Consider the following 27,991-nt stretch of genomic DNA (forward strand, 5'->3'; position numbering starts at 1 on the left):
GCTTTTTAGGGATATAGGGATATCGTGTGAAGGAAGGCGGTGGAAGTACAATGTTTGAGGTTACATAAATTAATGTAATGCAATAAAAAGATATGAAGAATGTTATCTGTGGTATCATCAATAAAAAGTCTTTCAATGCTAATAAAATATTGTTAAATAGTCATATACGTATTGTGTTTATGTGTATATAATGATTTTTTTGTTTGTACGAGGTTGAGACTATGATAAAGAATAGAATCTTGAATACTGGATAAATTGAAACAAAAGTTACGAAATAAATAGGAGATAATAGAAATATGATTTAAAAAATTCGAAAAATTCTTTGACATAGCCATTTCTGACAGTTTGTTTCCATTAATTGTATCACACATTCTAACGGAAGAGGCTTTGACTGTTTTGTTTTGAGACACACTGTGTGCCCCATTTAGTTTGTCGATATACTTTTCCTTTGGAATGTTTGATTATTGGACACAACAATTAGTACTAAACCCCAACCCACAAGGGAAGAAACATTTTTATTATTGTTCCTGGCCTGCTTCGTCGTGCTTTGAATTTTGTTCTGTCGTTTGCAGTTGTTTAATACATACATAATTCATACATCCCGAGTTTGACAATTTATTCTATTTTTAAGGAATTATAAAGAGGTGTTTGCTATGGGTAAGTCTTGCTGGTTATTGTTGGACGATAAGTAGCTGTGACCGGGTATTTGTCCTGGGATCCGCAGTGGTTCCAGTAGTATTCGGCTTGATGAAGGCAAGCAAACTCACTGTCATCTATAAAAAATATCGTGTTAACAATAGTGGCAAAGCAAATATAAAGTAGCGCTATATAGATATTATGGTCTTTTATTGTATTTGCTGGTAATGTAGTAAAACACATGATAATTGTCATCTACATATAATCATAAACGCCGGTAAATTTTATTTTATCTTATATTATTTCTAATATTCGGAAAATAGATAAACAAACAAATTTCCTTAAACCTCGTATTTGCTATATGATCTTGTCTTGCAATATATTGGAAACGTTGAATTTAACATGATTTGATGATATCTTGACATAACAAACAATCAGATAAAAAGACTTTTTGAGAGTTTTAAACGTTACTAAGCCAAATAATAACACTAGACTGAAATGCGTCTTTCATAAGTTAAAGTATGACCTTTTTGACACGTTGTTGGCAAATATTTTGACACAGTGAATTTTCTTTAAACAAATCTCGCAAATTTCTGATTTCAATAAAATCATATAAACCTGTCTGGAAATTGGTTGATCCGAATGCGTCGTAGAATATATCTTTTATATGTGAGTCAGCGGGACAACGTTCGAGGGAGATCCAGCAACCTCCGCCTGCGGTACGCTTCGCACCTTTGAAAGAAAGAATCACATATCAAATGTAGTACACGATTAAAAAGACAAATCGCTTGACATGAATTGCAAATCTAACTTCTAGTTTGATGTTAAAGGCTTTCATTCAATGAAAGTAAATATATAAAAAGTTTAGAGTATAGGTTTCCGAATGGTTGCCATTTTTAACAATTTTTCAGCCATACCAACGAGGGTGTGTACTTGTAGCAGTGAGCGCAATGCCCAACTTTATAGTGCTGCCTTTCAGAAACATCACGCCGTAGACAAATGACGGTGCTTCTGCTCCGGTGACTGTCTGTACCCAAATAATGCTTGAGAGGCACTTACGATATTCTCTTTAGCCATCAAAGCTGGAAAAGTTGCTATATTTTGCTAAAATTATGTCGGTGCCATTTTAGGTCCAAAGAAATAAAAAAATATAACATAGCTAGGTTACCACTATAACAAAATTGAGATATGTTTGATATTTTTTCTAAGTTAAAAAGAATAAAAAAGATATACCTGTTGGAAGGTACACGTTTGTAATTGGATATTTAGGATTCGATCCGCAATAGTGCCAGATATTCCAAGCATGCGATAAGCATCCTTCTTCAGTATGTGGTTTTTCGCCATTGTAATCACGTTGATACTTTCCAAGTGTAGTGTTGCCATGCCCTCCAATAGGGCCTCCATGATTAGGACACCCATAGGTAGCGGTCATACAGCCTTCTCCACCAAGTGTAGTTGAACCTAGTAGAAAAAACAAAAAAGGTTAATGGTTGTTTTTAAAGACCAAGGACACACTAAGTATATAGAGAATAATAGGTTAGTGCCGTAGATGAGAAAGTTTATCTGGCGAGGTGGAGGAGGTTATCGGGTGATATTTTCCGATATTTGGCAATTTATTTTACAAAAATAAGTGTGCGACAACCGCTTTAATGACGTCATATTCGTAATTACGTCACTTATATAATGACGTGATTACCGGCAAAATCGCAATAACTTCTTCGTTTTTGAATAAAAACTCATTATTTGACCACTCATTTTCTTAGTTCGGACATTTCCAACACAATGATGATGGTTTCGTTGCAAAATTTCGTATGACAACAATATCGATCATAAGGTCACATGATCAACTGACCGTATATCACTGGTCACATGATCAACTGACGGTATATCAAGAAAGATATACGGCACCCTGATATCGGGTCGAAAATACTGCAAGTGACAGGATAAATTCTGTTTCATTCTCTTGTTGTAATTATACATGATAAGCTTGCACTATTTGAGCAATACGAGTATCTACTGCGTCGTCACATTTAAATGGGCAATGTTATCTAAGAGACTGTGGCTTTGACTTTGTTATCTAAATGTTTTGTTTATGCAATGTAGTATTATTATTATGCACAGATCTTACTTTGCAGGTAGGACAAATGTTAGTTTCAGATCATAAAAACTGGAAATAAAATCACTGTATAATATAAAAAATTAAAGTCTTTGAAAACACCGTACACCTAATTGTAAAAAATGTGGGGTTTATGTTTTAAATTATCTTCATGATTTTCATGGCATTCGTATAATATGAACAATATCGTCGCCGAGAATTATTATACATAAAACACATACACGTAAGAAAAATAATTTGAAACTGTCATTTAACAAGTCATTAAAATTGTTTTCTTAGAATAGTATACCAGTTGGGCCAAATATCACTGCAACCATTTCATCCCTATGAGAACCACAAAACTGCCATTGTTCAAGGGCTCTACGGAAACACATGGTCTCATTATCGGCAGCATTACGGTATCTCTCACCATACATGTCTCTGTATGTCCCGATAGCAGCCGGATGATGTTTGCACTTTGTAACATTCAGCCAACAACCTTTCAACGACAATCTTTAATCAATGTCAGAAGAATACAATACTATAAAAAAAGCAATGCAAGAGGATTTAAATCATCAGTTGGCAGTTAAGCTTTTGTTTAACTTAATTTCTTCTGATATACCTTTACATCAATAAAACAATTTGATTAAAATCATCTCCAATTAACGCCACGCATTGGATCTGAAGACAGATTATAGAGAGTTACGTTCAGACGTCGTTCCCTCAAGCCAATCAGAGCTTCGCTTTCAACAGTTTGAAAGTGAAAATAGAAGTTTAAATTTCTATATTTAACCTTGGATTTTCAGTTTTATCACGGGTTTATAATTCTTATGGCTGCGTCCACGTGTTTTTCTTTGCGAAGGAATAAAATAATAAAAAAATAGAATTAGTTGTTGTTATTTTTTCCATTCAAAATTGAAAAGCGTTTGCAACAGGTTACCAGGGGTAACTGCCGTAATTATAAAGCTTCATATTTAACCAACGGGTTCCTCTATGGTGTAATGGTCTAAAACGCGGCGGTCCGTGTTCGATTCCCTACTCTGGCGTGATGTTTTCTTGATTTTGCATTTTTTAATTTTTGAGAGTGTTTAGAAACAAAAGTTCATGTTCTTATGTTCATAATATGACGAAACTTCAGTTCTAAAGATAATGTTAGCCAAAATTTTTCAAACCAAACGCTTGTAGGAACAAAAATAGATTAGGAGAAATAAAAATAGCAATATTGGAAATTCGATTATATTGAACGGGTGGCGGTCAGATCTAACGTTTAAGAAGATCTTGTACTTTAGTTAGATTGGTCAATAAAATCAGTTAGAATATAAATTCAAAGAAAATATCAAAATATGAGTTTAACGTGTCTTTTTCTTCTTCATACTTGCTACATAAGGCCCTTAGTGGTGCTTCTTTCGGTGCTATGCTTTTTGTAAAGACATTGAGTACATGCATATATGTTTCATTCGGTTTTCTTTTTATAAGATATATAATGAACATTAGTGGATTTACATGTCGTATCTATTGATTCCATTATATTTTTAAAAGATGCACAGGACAGGGATTAATTTTATCCTGTAAGTCTGGAACATCGTAGGAATAAAAAATGAGTGTTTGGTCATCGCACTCAATTGGTGTTTTTCCACTGATCATTCTCAGTCGGTGAATCATTGTGTTCCTTTTATTTGTTCATTTCGTCCGTGTTGTCTTCATTTGTTATTTTGTCTATGTGTTTGTGTACATGTATATATAATATTCATGTAGATATAGCGTAACGGTTTTAGGTGGAATGCGTTCTGGCAATGTGACTTTTTTTACTGAATTATTATCCTAAGGCTTGTTATTATCCATGTGGTCTTCATAGCTCTTCATGACCATAAATAGGAAAAACCCAGTATATCACACACAAGGCAAGACTGAAGACATTGTTTGGATGCAAACCATGTTTATGCAGAAATGTAAACAATTATGCATACATAGTTAAACATGTTCGTTTCAACTGATAGCATTCGGTATAATTTACTCAATAAAGGATATATTAATTTCGAAATTATCTCTGCAAGTTTCGAACTGACTGACCATATTGTTACCAGGCAAGCAGGCAATGTTTCAAATCTTTTAACAAGAAGGTAAAAGTGACATACTTAGATAAAAAATCCTTATGCGACAGCTACTTACATTTCTTAAACCGAATTAAAATTGCTACCCTCAAGTATATCTTATTTTTTACCAATTTTTTCAACAGGGTAAAGATCATTGTTGTGTGAACCATCTGGTAGGTAGGCCGGTTGTGGAGGATTCTTTTGCGGTGCTTGTGTAGTACAAGGTCTAGATGAATATGTTCCATTTACTAAATTAATCGGACCTGTAAGTTCAGAAAGGATATGAACATTTTGAACATAACTGTAAATGATATGAATTAAAAGTATATTTTCAGACGGCATATCAATTGTAAATCTAAACCCACCCCTCCTCCCGTACATGGACTAAGTGCTGCTATATTTTCTGGTCCTTTAGAATTATAGTGACCATTTAATTTAACTGTATTTGAATTCCGCTTAAGCCAGTCCTAGGTGTTGCACATTTCATTTTTACAGTATAGACTCAATCGAACAGAGTCTAGTTTTGTTTTTGGTTGCGTGCTATGCTTCCAAAAGATCGTCTTACAGAGTTATAAGCTCTACTATAACTACTTAGTTTCCCTGTATTTGGCACATATTAGACTTCCGCTTAAGCCGGTGCAATGGAGTGTGGCGTGTTGCATATTTTATTACGTCTCATGAATAGACTCAATCACGAGCTTCCTATTATTCTGTTTGGCTCCGAAGTATTTAACTATAACAAGACTAGCAATAATATACAACTTTGTAGAAAAACATACTTTTGAAATTATGTAAAACGCTCTTCACAACAAATGATATAGGTAGTTAAAGTACATGTCAAAAATAGACAATAAGTTTTTAAAGCCTCTCGTCCTTGGTCTGAACAATTATATAATTTTACTAAAATGGATGTTTTAGTTGCTAAAATTGAATTCTATTAACCCTAGAGAAGTTTGCACATATAATAATTGAACGTACACAATAAAAATGATAAAAGTTTGTGATCATTTATCTAAATGCACTTTTTACAATGGTAGTTTATAACGCAGCTGTGTATATTTTGAGAATCAGCGGTCTACCAGACATACAAATTCTGTTATGCAAATCCTATTGCGAAATGTTTGACTTTTTTCAACTGAATTCATTTTGCTTCTTATAAAAATTATTTACACTATATCACCTCTTTTTAAGTACTCTGGTCCAATTGTTGAAAATAAAAATATTGGTCCAACAGCGTTTGGTGACGGAGGTTGTTTGAAGTTCACTTTTGTTGCCCTATCGGCAGCTGAACATCTGAGTCTCAGATCTCCGTTTTCTACACTATAATGATCCTGGCTTCCCGCAGACTATAAACATAAAGAGGATATAATTTGAGTGTCTTTTCATATTGATCTTATTAAATAAATTGAATAAAATAATAAAACGCGAGGCTCTGTCGAGCATTTACCAACTGTATTCGAGTTTAATAAATTCAATGTGGAAAGTCACAAATGTAATATTATTTTTATCACATGTTAGATTTTCCTGCCGAAACATCGAAAATTCAAGTTTCTTTAACTCTTATAAACAAGTCAATTTGACGAACGTCTCCTATACGACGTCCAAGCTTTATCACACCACTAGTGTATTATAAATTTTATGTAATGGCTTTTTCACTCCCACGATGTCAAACATACATGTGTTTTAAGTTGAGAAAATTTAACAGCCAACAGCGTTACAACACACGTCAGATAAAGTACATCATACTACATATACATGTAAATGAATGGATTCCAAAGCATTATATTTATTTACCAATCAATTCGGAGTGTAATTAGATCAGTACAACACAACAAATAACCGATTATTGTGTAACATTGTTTTTAACTACACACGGAATGACGATTATTATTCAAAAACAAAGCAAGTATAAGAAATTGCAAACTTTAGGTACGTACTAATATTGTCTGAGTTATATTGAAATATCTGGATGTATTTTTGGTCAAATATCCTGTTATTCCATGAATGTATTCTGTATGCGGTCTTGCATAAATCACATTCCGGCTGATTTGGTTGCCTAAAATCAAAACCATCAATAGATATACATAGAAAGAAACTATTTTTGCTATAACATATAAATTAAATCAAACTATAAACCATCAGTTAAATAAATATTGATACACAAAGAAGTAACACAATTTAAGTTTTATCGGAACAAATATATTTATTAAGGTGTGTTATTTTATGGAGGGCGTATCCTGTAACACTACCCATTTGCTTTACATGTGAACATTTGTAGTATTACTCATGTTAATTGAATATAAAGATGTAATGAAATATTACGAGTTTTAATAATTTCTCACACTTGTTACCACTCGAGTTATGCATGTGAAACTGTTCATACTAAAGTCTCTCAATATTTTCAAAGGTTTTACAGTACATTTAAGAAATGTTGTAAATATATAACTTTCAACTAAATTGAGTAATCCAGTGAAATCATCTTCTGCCTTATTCAACTTCATCTACCAATATTTATAACAATTATACAGAAGTGTAGACCTAAATTGTGTCTATCCGGGGCAAAACGTCTCTTACCTTCTGGCAGACTGGCATTCAGGGCATCAATGTCTGATAGGTGAGGATATCGGAGCTTCCATTCGGCACTCTTGTATGGCATCGCCTACAATTCATATTGCGATAAAATATTATTTATAATTTTAATTCATTGAAATTCGTATCATAAAATTGAAAAGGAAAGTAATTTTTAAAATTTAGAGCCATTTTTTAAAGTATCGTAATTGTTACACAGTTGTACTTGACAAAGAAATTATTGTCGTAATATCAACAGCTATGTCTGGAAATCCAGATAGCACCTATCCGTTTTGTGTGTTGTTACTCTGGAACTTTAAATGGAATCTTGTTCCTGTCAACTGCATGCTAAACATTTTGGTAACCATTAATTATAGTTGTAACTGAAATATGACCAGCATTGCAATGGCAAAATTATAGCCCGGACAAGGAAGTGTTATAACGATTGTTATATTTTGACATCTCATGGCTGCTTTCTTTGACAAAAAAGAAAGATAGATACTGCTTAGTATACCCATATCACAAATCTGTGAAAAATATACCGATCAAAGTGTTGATCAGCGAAAACTAATGAAAACTGTATGGCCTGACAAAAATAAGTTCATAAACTAGAAACAGATGTATTACTTTTATACATGTACCATCCCAGACTATAAACGCAATCTTATTAAAAATGGTACACCCACGCGATGTCATAAAAACTATGACAATTTCATTGCAAATAAAATTAGAGCTCCGGCAAGGAAAATTATAAATATAACAATTATTTTTGAAATTTCTTGACTTATTCCCGAAAGACAGGACCAAAATGTTCTGTTCCAAAGCAAAACTGTGCCAGGTTTAATATCATATGAGAGGGTTAATTTTTCAGTTACAACTTTACATACAAAAAAATCTTTGTAAATATCGTTAAAGATGATGTATACTTTTCGATGTTTGTTAGTAACAACATGCGTATAACTTATGATATACAGGCACTATATGAAAATAGGCACAAATATATCTATCTCATTTAAGTGCAACTCAGATATATGACATATATGGTTGATAAAATCTTGTTAAAGGTACAAATCTTATTAACTATCACAACAGCAGTACTGTCTTTAAGTACATATGGCGATTGTACATATATATATAGATGGCGATTGTACATATATATAGATGGCGATTGTATATATGTATAGTCTACATGTACTTGGATTGTGTTGTTATGATTTCTAGTGGTTTTTGAATCATAGAGTCCATTCAATTGTACTGTGATGTAATTTCTAGTGGTTTTTGAATCATAGAGTCCATTCAATTGTACTGTGATGTAATTCAGCTTAAGCTGGCACTAGGAGCGTGCTGCATTTTTCATGCCCTATGATGAAAAAACTGAACCAAACCGAGTGTACAATTATTTTGTTTGTTTGCGTTCTATGCTTTAAAATGATCTTCTTACAGATTTTATTATGATATTACATGTAGTTTTTTATGAAGGTCGGCACTGTAATGAAATGCCCCTCTGCCATCCACCTCCATACTGCGGACATCAGCATTGTACATCACATTGTTGATAATCTTATTATAACGTCCACCTCCAATTGAAATATGAACCGAGTTCTGAAATAAAGTTACGAACCTGTAATAAGTAAACTGTATGTCTATGTCTTGAAAGTACATAATGAACACTTTGTAAATATTGCAAATTGCTTTATTGGTAATTTTGCAAACACATTGCCGACAAAGTTGATCGAATATCTAGTCTTACTATTAACTTGTAACATACATCATTATAAAACTGACGTAGAACATGACTCATTATGTATGTTTTCGTTACTTTACTCCCTACTTGCTTTTGCCCCGGGACTTGCAAATTGCCCCAGGACTTTCACCTTTTTGTTGCATACTGCTTATCTCCTAATCACCTCTATGTAACTCTTTGTTTACTAGTGTTTACTTCGCTCCTTGCTATTTCCCCGGGACTTGCACCTTTTTGTTATAATACTGCTAATCTCCTAATCTCCTTTAGGTAAATCTTTGCTTACTAGTGTTTCCGTAGACAGGTCATGAATTGGTTTAACTTCTGAGGAAATTGTGTGTAATAAGGTTTGTAAGGATATGAGATGGATTTTGAACGCAATTATAAAAAGAAAAAAAATCATGCTGGATAAGATATTGAATAAAGAAACACGAGACAGACAGAAATAAAAGCCACTGAACTTTATCGAATGTTAGTGTTTCTAATCTGTTCTGTACAAAGAAAGGGAAAATGCAGCAGGTTGTGAAAATATTCTACAACTCTACAATAAACGTGTTAGTATATGACATTTGTGATTATCGTGTTAGTATATGACATTTGAGGTTGGTTTGTACCCTTTATACGTCATTAAAATGTAGTCACAAAGGAAGTTGTTGTACACATACATGTATTTTGCTGTATTATTGGTGCATTTTCTGCCGAGACAAAGTTGATTGAAATAATTACGTCGGAAGAGCAATTTGACTGTCCATTTTACAACCTACGCCTTAAGAATGAATACGTAATATAGCACCATGACAGCCATCTCGTATACAAAACTATATTATTATATATACAAGCATGTAGATGTTTTGACAGGTATTTAATGACAAAATTATATGTAACTTCTTGTTTCGCAAGACCCGGTCCAGACTACAATCAATCTTTAACATCTAAGATCTTGACCACTGATTTAGCTGTATGAGTCTTGCACTTTATACACCGTCTCTCTATACTGAATGTTTGTGCTCACTTGTTTCATTATCCATATATGTGTATAAAAATGCAAAAATTATAGTCCAACAAGAAAAAAAAGAGAAAAAATATTTGGGTGACCTTGACCTTTTAGTTAGAGCTCTAGTTCTTGCACGCAACACATTGTTCAGTTATGGTAAATGTTTGTGTTTAATTACTTGGATATCCATCCATCCATACAAGGGTTATTAATCAGCTTAAAAAAGAAGATGCAATTTATTGAATTTACATGTGTGACATTGACCTTAATATAGGGGTATAGGGGTATAGGTTTACAATGGGTCACGTTATATTGTCATGGTGAATATTTGAGCCAATGTATTTAAATATTCATGCATGCATAAACATTTTAAGAGCAGATAATAAAATGACCTTTTATCTTTGATTTTTAAATGTGACATTCACTTTAAAGGTACGGTTATGGGTCTTTACTGTGATAAATTGTCCTGTTATGGTGAATGTGTTTGTCAAATTATTTGAATATAATCATTGTTATGATCGCTATTTCAAAATTCGACAGTGCCAAACAAAGTAATTGGCCGGGCACGATATTTTGCACACACAAACATAGTGCACACACAAACATACACACAGACGGACGGGCGCACATACGTACACAAACATGCACGAGCACACGGACATAGACAATACAGTATGTCCTCCATTGTTAATGACAGAAACTTGTAATCAGAAAAATAAAAAATAAGAGTAGATTTCCCTGAAGCAGAAAGCCAAAAGGCCATGCATCACAAGGTAGGCCAGCAACAAAACGAAACTGTAGTGGAAAAATATAGCAGACGGGTTGCTTAACAAATTCAACAAGTACGTTTTAATTACATGTATGTGCAAAATACAAAAATATTTTAAGAGTAGTCTTGAGCGAAAAATCTTCTTATATACTATCCTGCATAGGGTTTTCCAACATACGTCTAAAACAAAACGACTGCACCCTCCACTTCTCCCATAAGTCAAACAATTTAAATCAAAACCACCTTCCTCACCTACACTTTTCACCAGATTAAGCTCCTTTCCATAAGGGTTCACTCCAGGAGGGCAATATTAGATTTGCCATCTCCAATTTTTTTCAAGTGTACGTACAGTATACATTGTACTACAGTGAAGAAATGAATGAAAAGGTTGATAACACTTTTAGAAAGTGTATGTATGAGTATTTATAAACAGAAAACAACAGCCTTTCTTTATTTTGCATTTCACCATACATCTGACGTCATGGGAGTGAAATAAAGCCATTTAATAACTTTTGTTATACACTTGTGTAAAAAAGCTTTCACGCTCACGTCATCTTAAGTATAAAAGACGTGGTCGAGGTCGAATTGAGTTGGTCTATTAGGAAAGAAGATATTTTTATGTTTCAGCGGGAAAAACTGTCTGAAAGAGGATATTACATTTGTGTCGTCCCGTATCGAGTTTAATAAACTCATCGAATAAATTTGGTAAAATGCTTGGCAGAGCCTCGCATTTATTATTTTATTCAAATTGTTTAATAAATTCAGTACGAAAAGACACTCATGCACTGTCTTCTGTATATACTTAAGGTGAGTAACAAAATAATACTTCACATTCAAGTACAGACTGTGTTGTAATGAACTGTGTTGTTATAAGACTCTATAGTTTTCACTCAGTTTTATTAACGTTTCGGCCTTAAGGCCTTTATCAAAATGACAAATTCCGAGAATTACTCTACATCATGGCGTTCCATTACTAAAAAGAACAAAAATAAACTTAAAAACGATGTGCGATAAAATTGTGTATATTGGTGAAACATCAAGATCGCTGAAGGAGAGATTGCGAGAACATGACGGGGACATACGGCTGAAACGTACGAATCCAGTAGCAGAACATTTCAATATGCCTGGTCATAGCATAGATGATGTGGGGGTGTCGGTGTTAGAACACATGAAGGAAAACAGTAAATACTACCGACAGATCAAGGAGCTTGAGTGGATCCACGAGTTGCAGACAGATGCGCCAAATGAACTTAACACGAAAGCGAAACTTGTGGTTCTTTGGAGAGAATATAAATAAACTCAATCAAATTGATGCTTAATTAAGTAACATTGATTTTTCCGGAGGTATTTTGGTTTTAAGTAAGCGTTTTTGTATTAATTTTGGTTGATTGTCGTTGCGACCCATTAATATGTTCTTAATATGTATTTCTTTTATATATCATGTCCTTTTTTCTGCCTTTAACGCACATTTGTGAGTTTCAAATACATATTTGTCATATTTTACTGGTTCCGATACAAATAGAGAAACTTGTGTGTGTGTGTGTGTGTGTGTGTGTGCGTGCGTGCGTGCGTGCGTGCGTGTGTGTGTGTGTGTGTGGTTGTGTGTGTGATTACTTCCCTTTATACGTAAAATTTGCCTATTTGTTATAGTTTTTATTTCGTTTGATGATAAATTATTCGTTTATAAATTTATTTCTGTTCTTTTTAGTAATGACCTAATGGTTGAATGCAAAATTTTATGGGTATCTTTGTTTGTTTTAGCTTATTTTTTGTAATATATCTATGGAATATAAACTTTCATTGTCCTACCAACGAAATGATGGGGTCTATACTCTAAATAGCAAAAGCTATACTGTGACCTAAAGGGCGGATGGACCCTTATTAAACTTAAATAGTCAGTCGTCAGTCAGCCAACGAAATGATTAGGATATAATTTTAATTTGTCTCCCATGATAGCATTGGGACTGCACTAGCTTGATGTGTTTCTGCACATTAAGTCTCTAACTTTTTAATCATATATCATGAGGCCAGTTGTCAGTCCTTGTGCATCATAAATGTGTATCGCTTTTTAGCAGGATTTGACGTTGACGTTTAATAATGTTACGTCAGTTCCGGTTTTGTATTTCAAATATTGTTATATTATGAGACGCCATGATGTAGAGCAATTCTCGGAATTTGTCATTTTGATAAAGACCTTAAGGCCGAAACGTTAATAAAACTGAGTGAAAACTATAGAGTCTTTAAACATTTGGTATCCCTTAGGGTAAATACTGTGTTATGTGTTGTTATAGTTTCTGGTCATTGAATATCGTAGAGTCTATTCAATTCATCTATAAAAGAATTCCACACAAGTCGGTGCAAAGATTCGTAGGAGTGTTGCACATTTTATTGCCTCTCATGAACAAACCTAGCAGGCCATCATTTTGATTGGTTGCGTTCTTTGCACCTAATGTATCTCATTTGTAAAAGATTATAATATTTAACATAAAACTGAATTAGCACGATGTACTTTAATATTAGTGTCTTTTACTTTCCAAATCTAAAGCTATGCACATTTTAAGAAAATTAAATCATATATCTCTTAATGCAGAATTACACGAAAATATACATTAACTTACATTGTAGAAAGAGTTGAACATAACACTGGTGCCGGAAGCTTGCCCATCAAGCAGTACCGCTTTACATGTAACACCAGGAACATATCGTAACGTATGATGAATTATATTGTAATGTATTGTATTGCCTCGCTGTAAAGAAAACATTAATGTATTCAACTTATTTCACGTTTATTACACTATTATATAGTTTTATTCCTGTTTACGTGTCTGTTTATGAACATAAGTATACAATGTATATTTATTTAATGTATGTAGCGTACCGTTGTCTTGGAATTCGTTTTCTCCTCAATTAAAGGCATTTGTTTCTGGTCAAATTCAATAAAAGCTCATTTTATTTTTTTTAAAGGAAAAGATCGAGTGGAACTTGCATCTGTGTTTCCATTTAAAATATCAACTGATAAGTAAAGATTATTTAAGACATACAAAGGTCCAGTCATTTCCGGTTCGGATAGCTCCGCAAAGGGCAGTGTTCTTACACACGTGGTGGATCAAGTTGTGTTCCATCGTCATATCATTGCCCTGGAATAAGGAATAGTAAATTCATTCCATTATACTTGCTTAATGGATACTTGCTTAATGGGCAAATGCCACAAATTTAGGAATGGGGAGGGGCGGCGGCGGGGCGGAGCGGTGGCGAGGCGTGGAGAAAGCAGGTGGGATTTATCAATCTTACGATTAGACTTTCATTTTCTGAGTCTCAGTGTTTGGAAAATAAATGATTATTTCAAACTTACAAAGTTACGAAAGACCAGTAATGAAATTTCAGAATTCACACTTCATAGTTCACACTTCATGGTTCATATTTCATAGTTCATACTTCAAAGTCTCTACTTCTCAGTTACTATACTTGCATAAGAAAATAGCTGGCGACATAATATGGTTCATCTTTCACACTTCATAGTCTATAATGCTTTACACCATATTACATTGTTTTCGTATTTAATATGTTATGTAAATTTCAACTTAATTTTGCCTTTAAGAACATTTTCAATATTATGATTATTGAAACACGTCTGTATATATTACAGCAAATAGTGCATATTACCAAAAATTGTATAGCTCCGTGCCCTCCATCGTAGATATGATTATATTTTACAGAATGTCCTATCCCATATAATGTAACAGCGTAATTTCCAACCACTCCAACACGAGAAAACCGTGTAATTTCGTTATTGGTGATTGCATTACCTGACGACTCCAGTTTCTGTCTATTACCACCTATGACAGAATACAAAAATAACAAATGGATTCTGCGGTTTCGTGGCAAGGTTGAAATTACTAATTATTTAATTTGTAACGAAAACATACGGAGTATGGAATTAGATAACTCTTTGTCTTTGTTTTGTTTTAAGACTTCTTAATTCAAAAATACATTAATTAAAGTCAAGTCAATACAATCTGTAAGAAGATTCTTAGGAAAGATGAAAACACAGAACGCAACAAAGCAAAATAATGTAACATTGGCAAAAACCTTTATTTCTAGTATAAAGGCATTGTAAATGTTTGTAACTTTAACGTTAGGTATATGTATAAAACTCACAAAATGTGAAGCCATATGTAAACAGACCACCATTTAATTACTCTATATCTGATATTAGAAAGGGATAGAATATGATCATATACTTTTATATTATATTCACAAGGTATATTGGTTGAAAATGTATTTTGATAACATGTTTATCATTTCATCCGAATGAGTAAAATCCTTATGAAGATGTTTAAGGAGCACAGAACACAAGTAAGGAAAATTGTAGCAGACTTGATCTGACCGAGTCTGTTTATGAGCGGTAATGAAATGTGAAATACCGTACACACCCACTAGCACCCTCTTTAACAAAGAGATTCCATTAAAGTTCCATAAGGCTTTTAATTTTATTTTAAAAACTGATAAAGCAACTGTCCATTTAGATGAAATGCATATTTACCTAACTTTCAATATTACACATTTACTTATTCAGTTAAAGCAATAAAAGAAGGTAATCATAAAGATTGGATTCACTAATATTTCCACTATACCTATCAATATTCAAATCTTTAAAAACAATATCAGAAAACAATCATCGAAAACTAGATTTAATGAGGAATGGGCATATTTTATGGTCATAACCAAAAATGTGGCAGCCGACATTACAAGCGAAGGAATTACGAGCCTTTAAATGTAACAGTACTGAGAGCAAGTACTTGGAAACTGTAACATTGATTTTTACGACCGCGATACAGCAATAAAGGTAGTTCTTGTTATCATCATATAGACTTAATAGACTGATATGCAACAAAAAGAGACATACAAACTAAATCCTTTCTATAAACATTTGATTAAGTTAGTCATAGCAGCATAAGCCATCTCAATGATTTTGTCCGTAAAGTTGGTCTTATTGCTGGGCCCAAAAGTGCCGCGGTGATAATTTTCATTACATTTTTTTGTTAACAGTGGCCTTTTTTGCACATAAATTTATGAAAATGTTGCAGTAATTTTTAAATGAAGTTTCATTATAATTCTTAAACTGTATCCAGCTGTGAAAATTATAAGGCAACAACTGATTCTTCCCAGGAAAGAGGGCTTCGTGTGTACCGGTGCTATACACCGATCACGTTAAAGAGCCAGGCTATGTATTTGCAAAGAGCTAGGCTGAGTTAGCCAGACATGGCTGCATCTAAAAGATTTTTCTCTCTTATTTTGGGGACTTCCATTCGTTTTGTTCCTCTGGTCAGCATTTCTATGTCTGTACTGATAAAGGGTGACTTTGGTGCCATGAATGGCTGCGGATATTGTTTGTATGGCACATTTGAACTTTATCATGAAAATGGTGCTATATAAAATTGGCATAACAACGATAACAACGAATATAAAAGGAATATTACCAAACATCCAAATTCCACCGCAGGTATCATGTATATAACATCTTGAAATTTCACTTTCCCTAGAAGCTCCGGTAAAACTTGCTGCAATCCCACCTAAAAACGCAAATTACTGTCTTGAAAAATGATAATATGAGGGATCTATACTAGGAAATATTTAATAACAACATAAAAATCGAATCTACTATATGATACGGGTGTCCTTTTCATATCACAACACTGCGAAAAAAGAGGTAATATACGGGAGTGTACGGGATCCCGTATATTACCCATATACGGGAAGAAATACGGAAAAACTAAAATACGGGCGTGTACGGGGCTTGTATATTTAAAAGTCCGTATGCTAATAAAATACGGCTTTCCGTATACGATACCCCGTATATTATTGAAATACGGGAATTTCTAAAAAGTGCTATTCTGATCGTATACAACACCGTATATTTCCCGTATATGTCTGATGTACGGGAATACATAAATCCGTATATTACGAAAATACGGGACGTATATTTCCCGTATGTGTTTCATATACAACCCCGTATATTACCCGTATATTCTGGAACCCCACCCCCACCCCCACACTCCCCCGGGAAAACAAGTCTTTGAATTTATATAGATTGGCCATTTAATAATTGTATGCAATAGAAGTAACTGGCCATTTAATAACTGTATACAATATAAGTAAATAGTTATTTAACAATTGTATGTAATGAAAATAATTAACATAAACAATAAAAGAAAATGGCCAATTACATGTTAGAACTGTATACAATAAAAATAAATTGGCACTTAACAAATGTATGGAATAAAGTAAATGAGACCTTCAAGATGGTCGAAGACAGGTACTGTCTGAGGCATATACATACAGAATAAACTTTTTTGATCCTTTGAAAGCATAGACTCCAAACAAGCAAAATAATATCAGATTCGGTTTGATTGAGTCTATTTATGTGAGTTAATTGTAATTTCAACACTCTTCAAACCCCTATCAGGGTATTGCACGGACTCCTTGAACACAAAGGACCAGAAAATATAACAATACTACATACACCACATGGCACTTAAAGCTAAACCGAAACTCTGTATTATTATAATGACATGCATACGAGTTTCAACTTAAACTGCTGTATCTTTACAACTGCAGATACTTCGTCCATAGTATTTAAAGTACGTTTTACCTACCTGTATTTCGAATTTGCAAATTACAAACTTTCGCCTTGTTCGCATTAGGTGCATAAATACCACTTCTTCGGCAAACTTCAACAGTAAAATCCAGCAACTGCACATTTTGTGTGTGGGACTTAATCCTTGAAAGTAAATGATATCTCGTATTGTACAGTACAGTGTTAAATAACATCTTTATTCTATATCTATTTTATCTTACTAGTTTAAATTAAAAATGTATCACTGAATATTGTATTTCTGCCTTTTTTGTATTTTCAAGACGCATAATCAAACTCTGTACATAGAGCGCCTACTTCACCCGATTTACATTCGGAACATTTTCACGCGTTTCGGGTTTTATCGTATGTTTAAAATGGGACTGCTGAACCGTCCAAATACGGAAAAAATACAGGTTTTTTTTGTACGCACGTGCGTCCAATATGGTAATATATTGTACGGTCACGTGTTGCAAATAAACGTTACGATTAGATAAATGAAATAGATATAGAATAACATAGCATAAAACGACTTCGATATGTTGAATATATAACATCACTTTGCTTACATTACACAAGACAAATGATAAGCCATTTTGTGCCGTACTGAGAATTTGTATTTAAAATTAATAACTTATGAGCATGTTTTAGTTTAGAGTTAGTCATTTAACAATGTTGGCTTTGTTCGATCGTGTTTTAGGAAGAAACGGTTCAGAATTAATGTCGTACACTCTCTGCAAATATATGCTTTTGACGTGGCTACATACGCTATATGGTACAGACATGTGAAGTGTATATTGACTGTTAACATCAAATTTCATCCGCAATGGTATCGAAGAAATTGCAATGTTCGGTGTGACTATTAAATACTTTTACTGAAATATCGCTGATGTGTGTGACATATTTCATTTAACAGGTCCGACATACATCCACTCAAAGTTCGACGTAGGTTTATCATTGTTATACAGCGGTCATTATGCTGTTTAAAATCATTTAACGAAGGCAAGATAAAATATGTTAGTTGGAGTGTGCTTCACAAAGCAGTCATCACCCGAATCAGATATTAGAATATTTAACCCTTAGCCTGCTGGCGGCAAGTGATTCTGCCTTTGCGACCCGTGCATGCACTGTTCGCCACTCAGTCAGTATCTTTTTGGTAAGCACCCCTTTTAAAAGTTAATGGTACTGTCCAAATTGAAAGATGGACAAGTTGATCATAGTAATTTAGCAGGGTAAGGTTTAAGCATTACATAAAAGAAAGACTCACATTATACAGTCATTAATCATGGAAATATAAATGAAATCCGATGCTTTCGCACTTCCATCATGATTTGGCAACCAAAAGTAAAGTTTTCCACTGACTCTGTCCATGTAGTATTCTCCCTTAAATAATATAAAACAAATATGTGCAAAAAGATGTTATTCATTTCCGACAGAGTATAAAAACTTAAAGATTCTATTTTGTCAAACAATGCGATTTGGTAAATTATAATCTCGATGGCGCCACGCCGACCTACTTATAAATACAATGTATTATATCATGATATACGATTTCTTGTCGAAATTATTGGTTACTAATCTATCTATAAAAGTAGCCGTATAGATGAAACAATAATTTGGTTGTACCAGTTATGTCATATTCATATAAAACATTACTGCACGCATTTTACCATATTTTGTTGCTATTTTATCTTAATATAGAGATAAGATCACTTTTACGTGTATGACCTTTATTATGATATGGGAGGAAATTATTTGTCAGCAAAATCAAATAATCGAGTTTTCACTATTTATATACTTTCCTGGATAAACTAGTGTTCTTTATTTTGCATAGAAGGTTACATTGCTATCCAATACGCTTTAACAATGAAAGCAAACTTGTCAGTCACGGTTATTTGATACAACAAGTTTCAAGCACAGCTTATTACTTTTCCTTTGTTTCTTTATAATCCATACACATTGGTTGCAATCGTTGTATATGCAGCAGCACCTGTGTTAGACAGTCAGTTAGGGTAGTGACTGTCAGGTTGCATATCGCAGTTGGCTGCTTGAGATAAATTGAAATTAGAACAAAAAATCAACTTGGCAAGTTAGCCGAGTAGCTGCTAGAGGAAAGTGGCTGTTTACTACAAGCAGCCACCGCTAACTCAGGTTTAGCTATAGCTCTAAAGTCCCTATATCTATCAGATTAAAAATAGGTACGCGTTCTGATAATAAGAACAACATACCGGTTGGTCTAACGCCCCCAATATGTTAACGAAGTGAAAATAGCCGCCTTCTTTATTCGAAACACCATTTAAGTATTCTTGCATGTGACCTAGAAGATGATAAATATGTACGAGTGTGTTATCAAAGATGTTATATAACATATAGGGGAAACATCTGACATTGTATTACTTTATCATAGGCTGACAAATTATCATTGTTCATGCCCGACATTCAGTTTTAGTTATTTTGCTGATAAGCTTATGACAATGAAAGCACCAAGAACTGGAAATAGGAACTAAATACGTAACATAGTTTCACGTTGACAACAACACAATTTACAAGTACAGAATGAAAAGGAGCATCCATCTTCTTAGGACAAATGAATTAAAACAAAATCATACAGCAATATATATAATTATATTGGATAGATATATATGGGTGGTACATGATTCATACATAGTAAAACGAAGACAAAAAACAAATAATTGAACACAGTGGGACACTGACGCTTTGAAACAGTAAGTTACAAATATATAACTTCTGAAGAGTTTGAATTAGGCAATTTTGCGCAATACACCACTCTTAATACACAAGGTTACACATGACAGAAAGCTGAACACACGTGATGGTAACAAAAGCAAATGCAACGACATAAAACTCGACATAAAATCTAGTTCAGTTCAGATGAAATTCATATTCTGAAATATACAGATCTGCGCTTTTTGCAGCATTGACTTGAAATTAAGTTAACCATTATGGATGCTTGGAATAGTTCATAGACAACTTAGCCTAGCATTGCGGCCAATCTGACTAAAGTACATCTCCTATTACGCTACGCATAGGATCTGAGAACGACCTATTCATAGCCTCGTTCTGACGACCCTTTCGCTAGCCAATCAGAGCTTAGCTTACAACGTTTTGCAAATCTACCTGTAGCCTTATCTTTTGGTTTTTATCATTTTTATGTCGTATTGTGTCAGATAGCCGGTTAGCTCAGTCGGTAGGCCACTTGCTTTGTAAGCGAGGGGTCCCGGGTTCGAATCCTAGAATGACTGCTCATTTTTCTTACTCTTTGGCATTCGAACAAGTTGTCTGATTGGTAAAAATAAAAATAACAATACTGGAAATCCAAAATATAAAGAAGACGTATGTGAATGAGTCGTTCTCAGATCTTCGTTTAGAAGATCAAGTACTTAAGTCAGATTGGCATTGCAGCTAGAATATATCTTATGTGGGATCATTAGATTTTATGTACACGGTGTGCCCAATCTTTGAATATCATTAAAATACTCAAGAATGTGCAAATTACAAACCTGTGCGAAGACCATGTGGTGTCTTATGGACCAATGTAACCGTCTTTGTGGCGGGATGTAGCGATTTTATTTTAACACCACGATCTGCCCAGCCAACATACCTAATGTTACAAAGAATATCATATGAATTCCATTGTTCCAGTATGATAAAGTAATATGAAACAGCTACGAACATTTCATCATGAGATATAATATTTGTATATATTCTTAGAATCACGAAGGAAGCGACTCTTATTCCAGTGGCATAATTAAGAGCTAATCATAAAGCATGACGTTACCAGTAGCCATATGCCCATGGATCACTTTCATTTTGCCAGGATTCCGGTATTGTTGCATTGAAACGAAATCTTAAACCATTTCTTCCATCAAGGACGTCCGTTATATCCAAATATTCCTAAACACAGATTAAACACGTATTAAACACATATTAAAATAATATATTTGCTATTGTGTTTATAAGCATACATTGTGTTATATGCTCCTGCATTTCACTACTTTACTATCAAAACACACATAATCATTATGGATACGTGAGAGGCATGTGTCAAAGGTTTGCACTTATTACACTGACTAGAATCTTTGAAGTATGAGCCGCCCCTCATTGTGATGAACCTAGACTCATTGTAACTCATTGTTTCGGAAGAAAACTTACGATGTGTATTGTGTAACTTAAAAGACAATAATGACAGAAGATCAATAGAAGATCAAAAGGAGAAGCTAAATTATAAGAAAGCAGCTGACCATACAGCTCTCCAAAAAATATATTGTAAATACGACTCTGTTAACAATACTATTATATTAGGAATTTAATTCTCAAAAAAATGATATTTAGCACTAAAGTTGGAATTAAACAAGAGCTGTCTCCATAGGATGACACATGCCCCCGATGGCACTTTGAATGAATAGTTATGGCTGATGTTAGAGTTTAGGACCTTTGACCTACAGAGCTGGGTCATCCGCGCGACACGTCGTCTTACTGTGCCACACATTCATGCGTAGTTATTTTAAAATCCATGCATGAATGACAAAGATATGGACCGGACACGCCCATCAATGCACTATCAAGAAAAATGACCTTTAACGTCTAAGTGTGACCTTAACCTTTGAGCTACGGACCTGGGTCTTGCGCGCGACACGTCGTCTTACTGTGGTACACATTCATGCCAAGCTATTTGAAAATCCATCCATGGATGACAAAGATATGGATCGGACACGCCCATCAATGCACTATTCTTTAACGTCTAAGTGTGACCTTGACCTTTGAGATACGGACCTGGGTCTTGCGCGCGACACGTCGTCTTACTGTGGTACACATTCATGCCAAGTTATTTGAAAATCCATCCATCGATGACAAAGATATGGACCGGACACGCCCATTAATGCACTATCTTTTAACGTCTAAGTGTGACCTTGACCTTTGAGCTACGGACCTGGGTCTTGCGCGCGACACGTCGTCTTACTGTGGTACACATTCATGCCAAGTCATTTGAAAATCCATCCATCGATGACAAAGATATGGACCGGACACGCCCATCAATGCACTATCTTTTAACGTCTAAGTGTGACCTTGACCTTTGAGCTACGGACCTGGGTCTTGCGCGCGACACGTTGTCTTACTGTGGTACACATTCATGCCAAGTTATTTGAAAATCCATCCATCGATGACAAAGATATGGACCGGACACGCCCATTAATGCACTATCCTTTAACGTCTAAGTGTGACCTTGACCTTTGAGCTACGGACCTGGGCCTTGCGCGCGACACATCGTCTTACTGTGGTACATATTCATGCCAAGTTATTTGAAAATCCATCCATCGATGACAAAGATATGGACCGGACACGAAAATTGCGGACAGCCGGACAGACCGACAGACTGACAGACCGACAGACGGTTCAAAAACTATATGCCTCCCTTCGGGGGCATAACAATACAAAACAATCCTTCTGAATAAGCACAGAAGGAAAGTACATTGTCAGGCCATCTCGCCAGGTGAAGAGGTTCTCCATTATAGAAAACTTCCAGTGGTGAATGTCTGTGCGCATTTGATCCGTACTCGTCCATCTGCCCAAAATTAGTAACATTTAGATCTCGTAGATTGACAACACGAACCTATAAAAAGATTTAAGAAACTGATTCTAAAACGAAATACTGATAACTGCTGAACTGTGAAGAAAAAAAACAAAAACGATTAATTCTATATTTACAGACCGCCGCCTTAATTCAAGAGGGCTGTTGGAAAAAGGATAAACACCCACTATATGCTTGCTATCCTTCTTCTGTTTCTTTTCGAGTTCTTTACAACAGTGATATCTGTTTCCTTGTCAAACTTATTTTAATAGGCAAAACTTCAATTCCACAAAGACATTAGTTATGTTGTTTTCACAACGTTCCAACCTTTAGGAGCTTATTCTGACAACTGGCAAAATCTGAAGTGTTCGGCAATCCTCATGACTACCGTTAAACGTTTTCCTGCTTCAGCATTGTTATTATCTAAGGTTCGTTTGGGTCAACGAGTAAATTAAATGACAAAAACGAAAACATAAATGTTTAAGAGGTTAAAATAATGAATTAGAGATGGCTTTAGTTCCATTTTAGTAAGAAAAATGCCAAATTTTACACACAAAAAAAAACTGAAATTGTTGAAATATGAACTAGAAAGGGATTTCGACCAAACCTGTTTTACTGAAACTTCATTTACAACATACCGTCTTAATATATAGATTCCGTCTGAAAACAATTGACATTTCTTTAAACAAATTGGACCCCCCCCCCCCTCCCCATGCCATCACCCGCCATACAGTTTGCTTCAGTTGGTTCTAGGAGTTGTTATAATGAAGTTGTGTGAAAAGGCAAAAGAGAACTAGCTTATTTTTGTTTAAATGAGCCAAATTAGAAAAAAAAACATAAGAAAGGTCAACGTTTGTTAGCAAAAAATACATTCCATCACTGTACTTAACAATTTTACTTACATGAGCATGTGCTTTAGCTGGCAGTCTTGAAAGAATGGCATGGTCAGTCACGGGCTTCACAAATGTACTTGGAATCCGATGACCGCCTGTCTGTACAATAAAGATTTATAATCTGCCTTTTAAACAGATTTGAGTTATGGTTTCGTTCATCCGCTTAGTTAAATAGGAAGACCGCAGATCTATAGATCGTGGATCGTGAGTTCGATCCCTGCGCAAGACGTTTGCTGCCCATGACTACTGGTTTCCCAGTAGTTTCCGGACCCAAGTAGTTTTCCGGACCTTTTACATTTCGTGCTGTATAGACTTTACGCCGTCGTAAAGCATCTGGGTAACAATATAATATCATCTAGACCTTTGTTGCCTATACATAGCAGCGAAAACCTACCATTACCAAACTTATTTATTATTTGAATATCCCGGTTGTTTTAATTTACTCCGATGTAATATTTACACAAGAGATTGTCAACTGCAGGGGAATTCCAGTTACAGTGCGCATGCGCAGAAATTGAGGCCCCTTGAAGGTAAACGTCAGTCAATGATGCTCCCATTTACAGACTATACAGTAAAAACATCCCGATAGTAATAAAATAAAACAATGAAAGTCAGAAAAAAATCGACCTATTCACTACAGTATACTACGGCATTAAATCATCGATTAAAAACAGGCACCAAAATAGACAGGGATTTACCCACGATACCGTCTATCAATCGAATGTTTAGCAGCAGTGACCATGCCCGAGTGGTCAGGGCGTTACACTACCAATTTTGAGACCGCGATCTTGTTCCTTTTTTTTTTAAAGTTGTTAATTATATTAAAAGTTCTTAATTTCTTTTTTGTAATATTACCAGTCCGCTCAATACGTCCCGTCATTTTTATCGTGACGTTGCAAACGTCATTCAAACGTAATTAGACGTAACTGTAATGAGCGTATTATAAATCTAGCATTTGTTAAATTCTTGAAATATTCTTTTCAAATCATCATCACGCCTTAGAATTATGTTTTAATTTTGAATATATATAACGAAATCGGAAATGTTTGCTTTTAGAGGAAGGTTACAACTGTTACAATGAATGGTCCGTAAAACTACTCGGACTAACTGAGATATTAATGGAATTAATTGCCCCTTTTGAGGCCTCATCTACATTTGTGTTATCAACGGAAGTGTAATACGAATTCTGCATGGTGTTAACGAAGAACCTAGCTTTTTCTGTGAAAATTTATGTTTCTACTATGTTTTGTTTGAAAGTTACTGGCACAAAATAGCGATTTCGGTCCGGAAACTACTGGGAAACCAGTATTGATAAAAGACGTTGTGTCAGAAATCATTCGTCCTCTATCTCTGATTCATGTGGAAAAGTTGGCAGTTACTTTCGGATAACAGGTTAGTGCTGGTACAGATTGTAGAAGAAACTGTTAAAGTTACTGCCAGCCGTTACAAAACTATCGAAAAACCAAAAGCATTCAAGCAAACAAACAATATACTAGTAATTTATATTCACAACTTAGCTATCTATACATTTTGATCTTCGCACAAAGTTACCAACGCTTATACAGCTCTGTTGCCCTGACGTAACTTTGTTTTATTATTGTTGAGTGCTTCCACTAAAATTAAGGTAACATTTGGTAAATTATGAAATGCAAGTCTGCTTTAATTTCTATAATAAACAGAGTAATGGTCGGTTAAACGAAATATCTCTTATCGTAGTTATATTCATGTAAGACAATTTGTTTGTTGTATTTCTTTTTATTCTTGTCCAATGTGTATTAAAACGTGTATAAGATAAAGCAATGATATATACCACATGCACTTCCTGGTGATTGTAAGACCGAATGATTGTGTTATCTCTTGAAATAACCAAAGTTCTGTAAAGGTCATAGTGCCCTTTCATCAGTTCAATGTACACGGCTGAAAATGACAGACACAACGCTTACTCTGTTTCTTTAGCACGCAGTAAAACAAAATTTAAATTATAAGATTTTTTCTCAGCAGGTAAAATTTTACATATACTATCAAATTTTATTCAAATTTCGAACTAAAATATTATTTTATCCTGGAAACAGTTAAATGATAAGATATAGAGGATATTTGTTTGTTTTAGTGTAAGATCGAAATATATTTCACCGAGTGAACACTATAATGCAATATTTTCACGAGTGGCGCAGCCACGAGTGAAAATGTAAATTATGGTGTTCACGAGAGAAATATATTTCGATCTTACACTAAAAACAAACAAATTTTCTATTTATTTTATGTTTTTTAAATGGTTTTAACAAAAACATATCCAGTTTGTCCGCGCAACGTCACGTGCATCGCATCATGACGTCATTATGTCGTGACGTCAGGATATCTTTGAAGAAAAATTATAAATAGTTCTATAACGTTTCCTGATTTCTTTTATATTTTATTATGATAGAATGTATATATTTAGGATCCTGTTAGTATTTCTATACATCTATATCTTTACTGAAGTATATTTTGCAAGGAATTACCTATTATCTATATAATTCATATTCTTTCGCATTCAAGTGTAGTTCCGTACCAGTGAAAAATAAAAACTATATTTTCACTGTTTGAAACAGTGAAAATATCAATATTATTTCACTGATAAATTTCAGTATTCCACTGTAAAGCATAAAATAAAACAGTATAAAACATGGGTGAATATATATTGTTTGAAATCAGCAGCAGTGTATGTATTCTGACAAAGACATTCATAACTTACTCTCATTGTTGTATTTTGACTGACCAGCCACTGACAAAGCTTTGTAAATGGATTTTACCGGCGCTTTATCCGAATGTCTGGACATGCAAAAGAATAATTTTTATATATGTATATATTTACCTTACCACTGTATGTAATTAGAAATTTTACCCATTCCTCATAAAATGTGTATATTGTGGTATATAGCCCGCCAGCTTAGCTCAATAGGGAGAGCACAGAAATACGGATCGCGAAGTCGTGAGTTTCCATCCTTGGGAGAAGCTTAATGTTCTCCGTCACGATTTGATAAAAAGACATTTTGTCAGAAATCAATTGTCTTCTCCCGCAGGTTCATGTGGGGAAGTTAGCAGTTACTTGGAGGAGAACAGGTGCTTACTGGTACAGAATTCAGGAACACTTGTTAAGTTAACTGCCCGCAGTTACATAACTAAAATATTGTCGATAAACGGCGTAAAACCCGAAAACAAACAAACAGATATGGAATAATTTAAAATGTCTTTGAAAAATTCTTCTTTGACAAATGATAATGGAACTTCCTGCTTATCATCCAAAATGGTATTTTTTTTATCTAAACATACTTTTACCCTACTCGTTTACAATGTTCACGTACCCATCATTGTGGTCCGATCCCTGCGGATTTACGAAAACATGAACATCACAAACAACTAAACTAGTTCGAAAGGTTAAGCAGGAAACCAACAACACTACGCTTTTCAACATATTTCTGAAAATTGCAATGTAGAGAATGCAGATATCAATTCGTTTATAAGCCAATCTTATAACAATTACTATATCTAAATAAACATCACACTACGGCAAATCATTTACCCTTTATTATTACATGTATGTATTCTTTGACTTTGTTTAAATTACTATTTGTTGATCATTATATTCATTGTTTCTACACTACATTTGCATTAGCTTTAACAACGTTAATCAACACCCCCCCCCCCCCCCCCCCCCCCCCCCCAAAAAAACAGAAAGAGGCTTAGAGTACTTACAATCATTCCATACGCTGCAAAATCGAGATTGTTGTGGCATAGACATTTGTCTATGAATAAATCGGTCATTTTGTGTGTCATTAGAAGTGCAATATATAGATAAGATCAGTATTCTTAAATACAGGATGGCGTTTGCTGACAAAATCCCATTAGTAGGTCTCTAAACTTAAAGAAAGAGTTTAAAACAGGCAGTTTAATGATGTATCTTATTTACTTTTATGCTTAGTAAAAAACACTTTCTGG

General features: G+C 34.3%; 1 protein-coding gene across 1 annotated transcript; it reads right to left on the reverse strand.

Moving 5' to 3' along the window:
• Positions 1–601: 601 nt before the first annotated feature.
• On the reverse strand, positions 602–27,823 carry LOC128547281 (uncharacterized). Its single transcript, XM_053519506.1, has 24 exons — positions 27,749–27,823; positions 27,358–27,471; positions 26,748–26,824; positions 25,824–25,930; positions 24,023–24,112; positions 23,022–23,162; positions 21,330–21,445; positions 21,052–21,152; positions 19,759–19,847; positions 18,798–18,913; positions 17,553–17,677; positions 16,377–16,469; positions 14,560–14,732; positions 13,938–14,033; positions 13,515–13,643; positions 8,854–8,994; positions 7,399–7,483; positions 6,762–6,880; positions 6,005–6,170; positions 4,953–5,087; positions 3,042–3,230; positions 1,870–2,097; positions 1,255–1,368; positions 602–773 (listed from the first exon to the last, which is right to left on the reverse strand). The coding sequence occupies exons 2-24, from the start codon at positions 27,465–27,467 to the stop codon at positions 652–654; spliced, it is 2,862 nt and encodes a 953-aa protein (XP_053375481.1). The 5' UTR covers positions 27,468–27,471; positions 27,749–27,823; the 3' UTR covers positions 602–651.
• Between the last annotated feature and the right edge of the window lie 168 nt (positions 27,824–27,991).

The sequence above is a fragment of the Mercenaria mercenaria genome, chromosome 12 (genome assembly GCF_021730395.1).
Source record: "Mercenaria mercenaria strain notata chromosome 12, MADL_Memer_1, whole genome shotgun sequence".
Classification (NCBI taxonomy): Eukaryota; Metazoa; Mollusca; class Bivalvia; order Venerida; family Veneridae; genus Mercenaria; species Mercenaria mercenaria.

What these genes read in the sequence shown, in the direction of transcription:
- LOC128547281 (XM_053519506.1), bottom strand. Translation starts at nt 27,467, where the DNA reads ATGTTGAAAAGCGTAGTGTTGTTGGTTTCCTGCTTAACCTTTCGAACT. An exon ending in TGGGGGCGTTAGACCAACCG is followed by an intron (nt 18,914 to 19,758) that starts GTATGTTGTTCT and finishes ATATTATTTAAG; the next exon opens with GGAGAATACTACATGGACAG. An exon ending in ACCTTCATAAAAAACTACAT is followed by an intron (nt 7,484 to 8,853) that starts GTAATATCATAA and finishes TATGAATTGTAG; the next exon opens with GCGATGCCATACAAGAGTGC.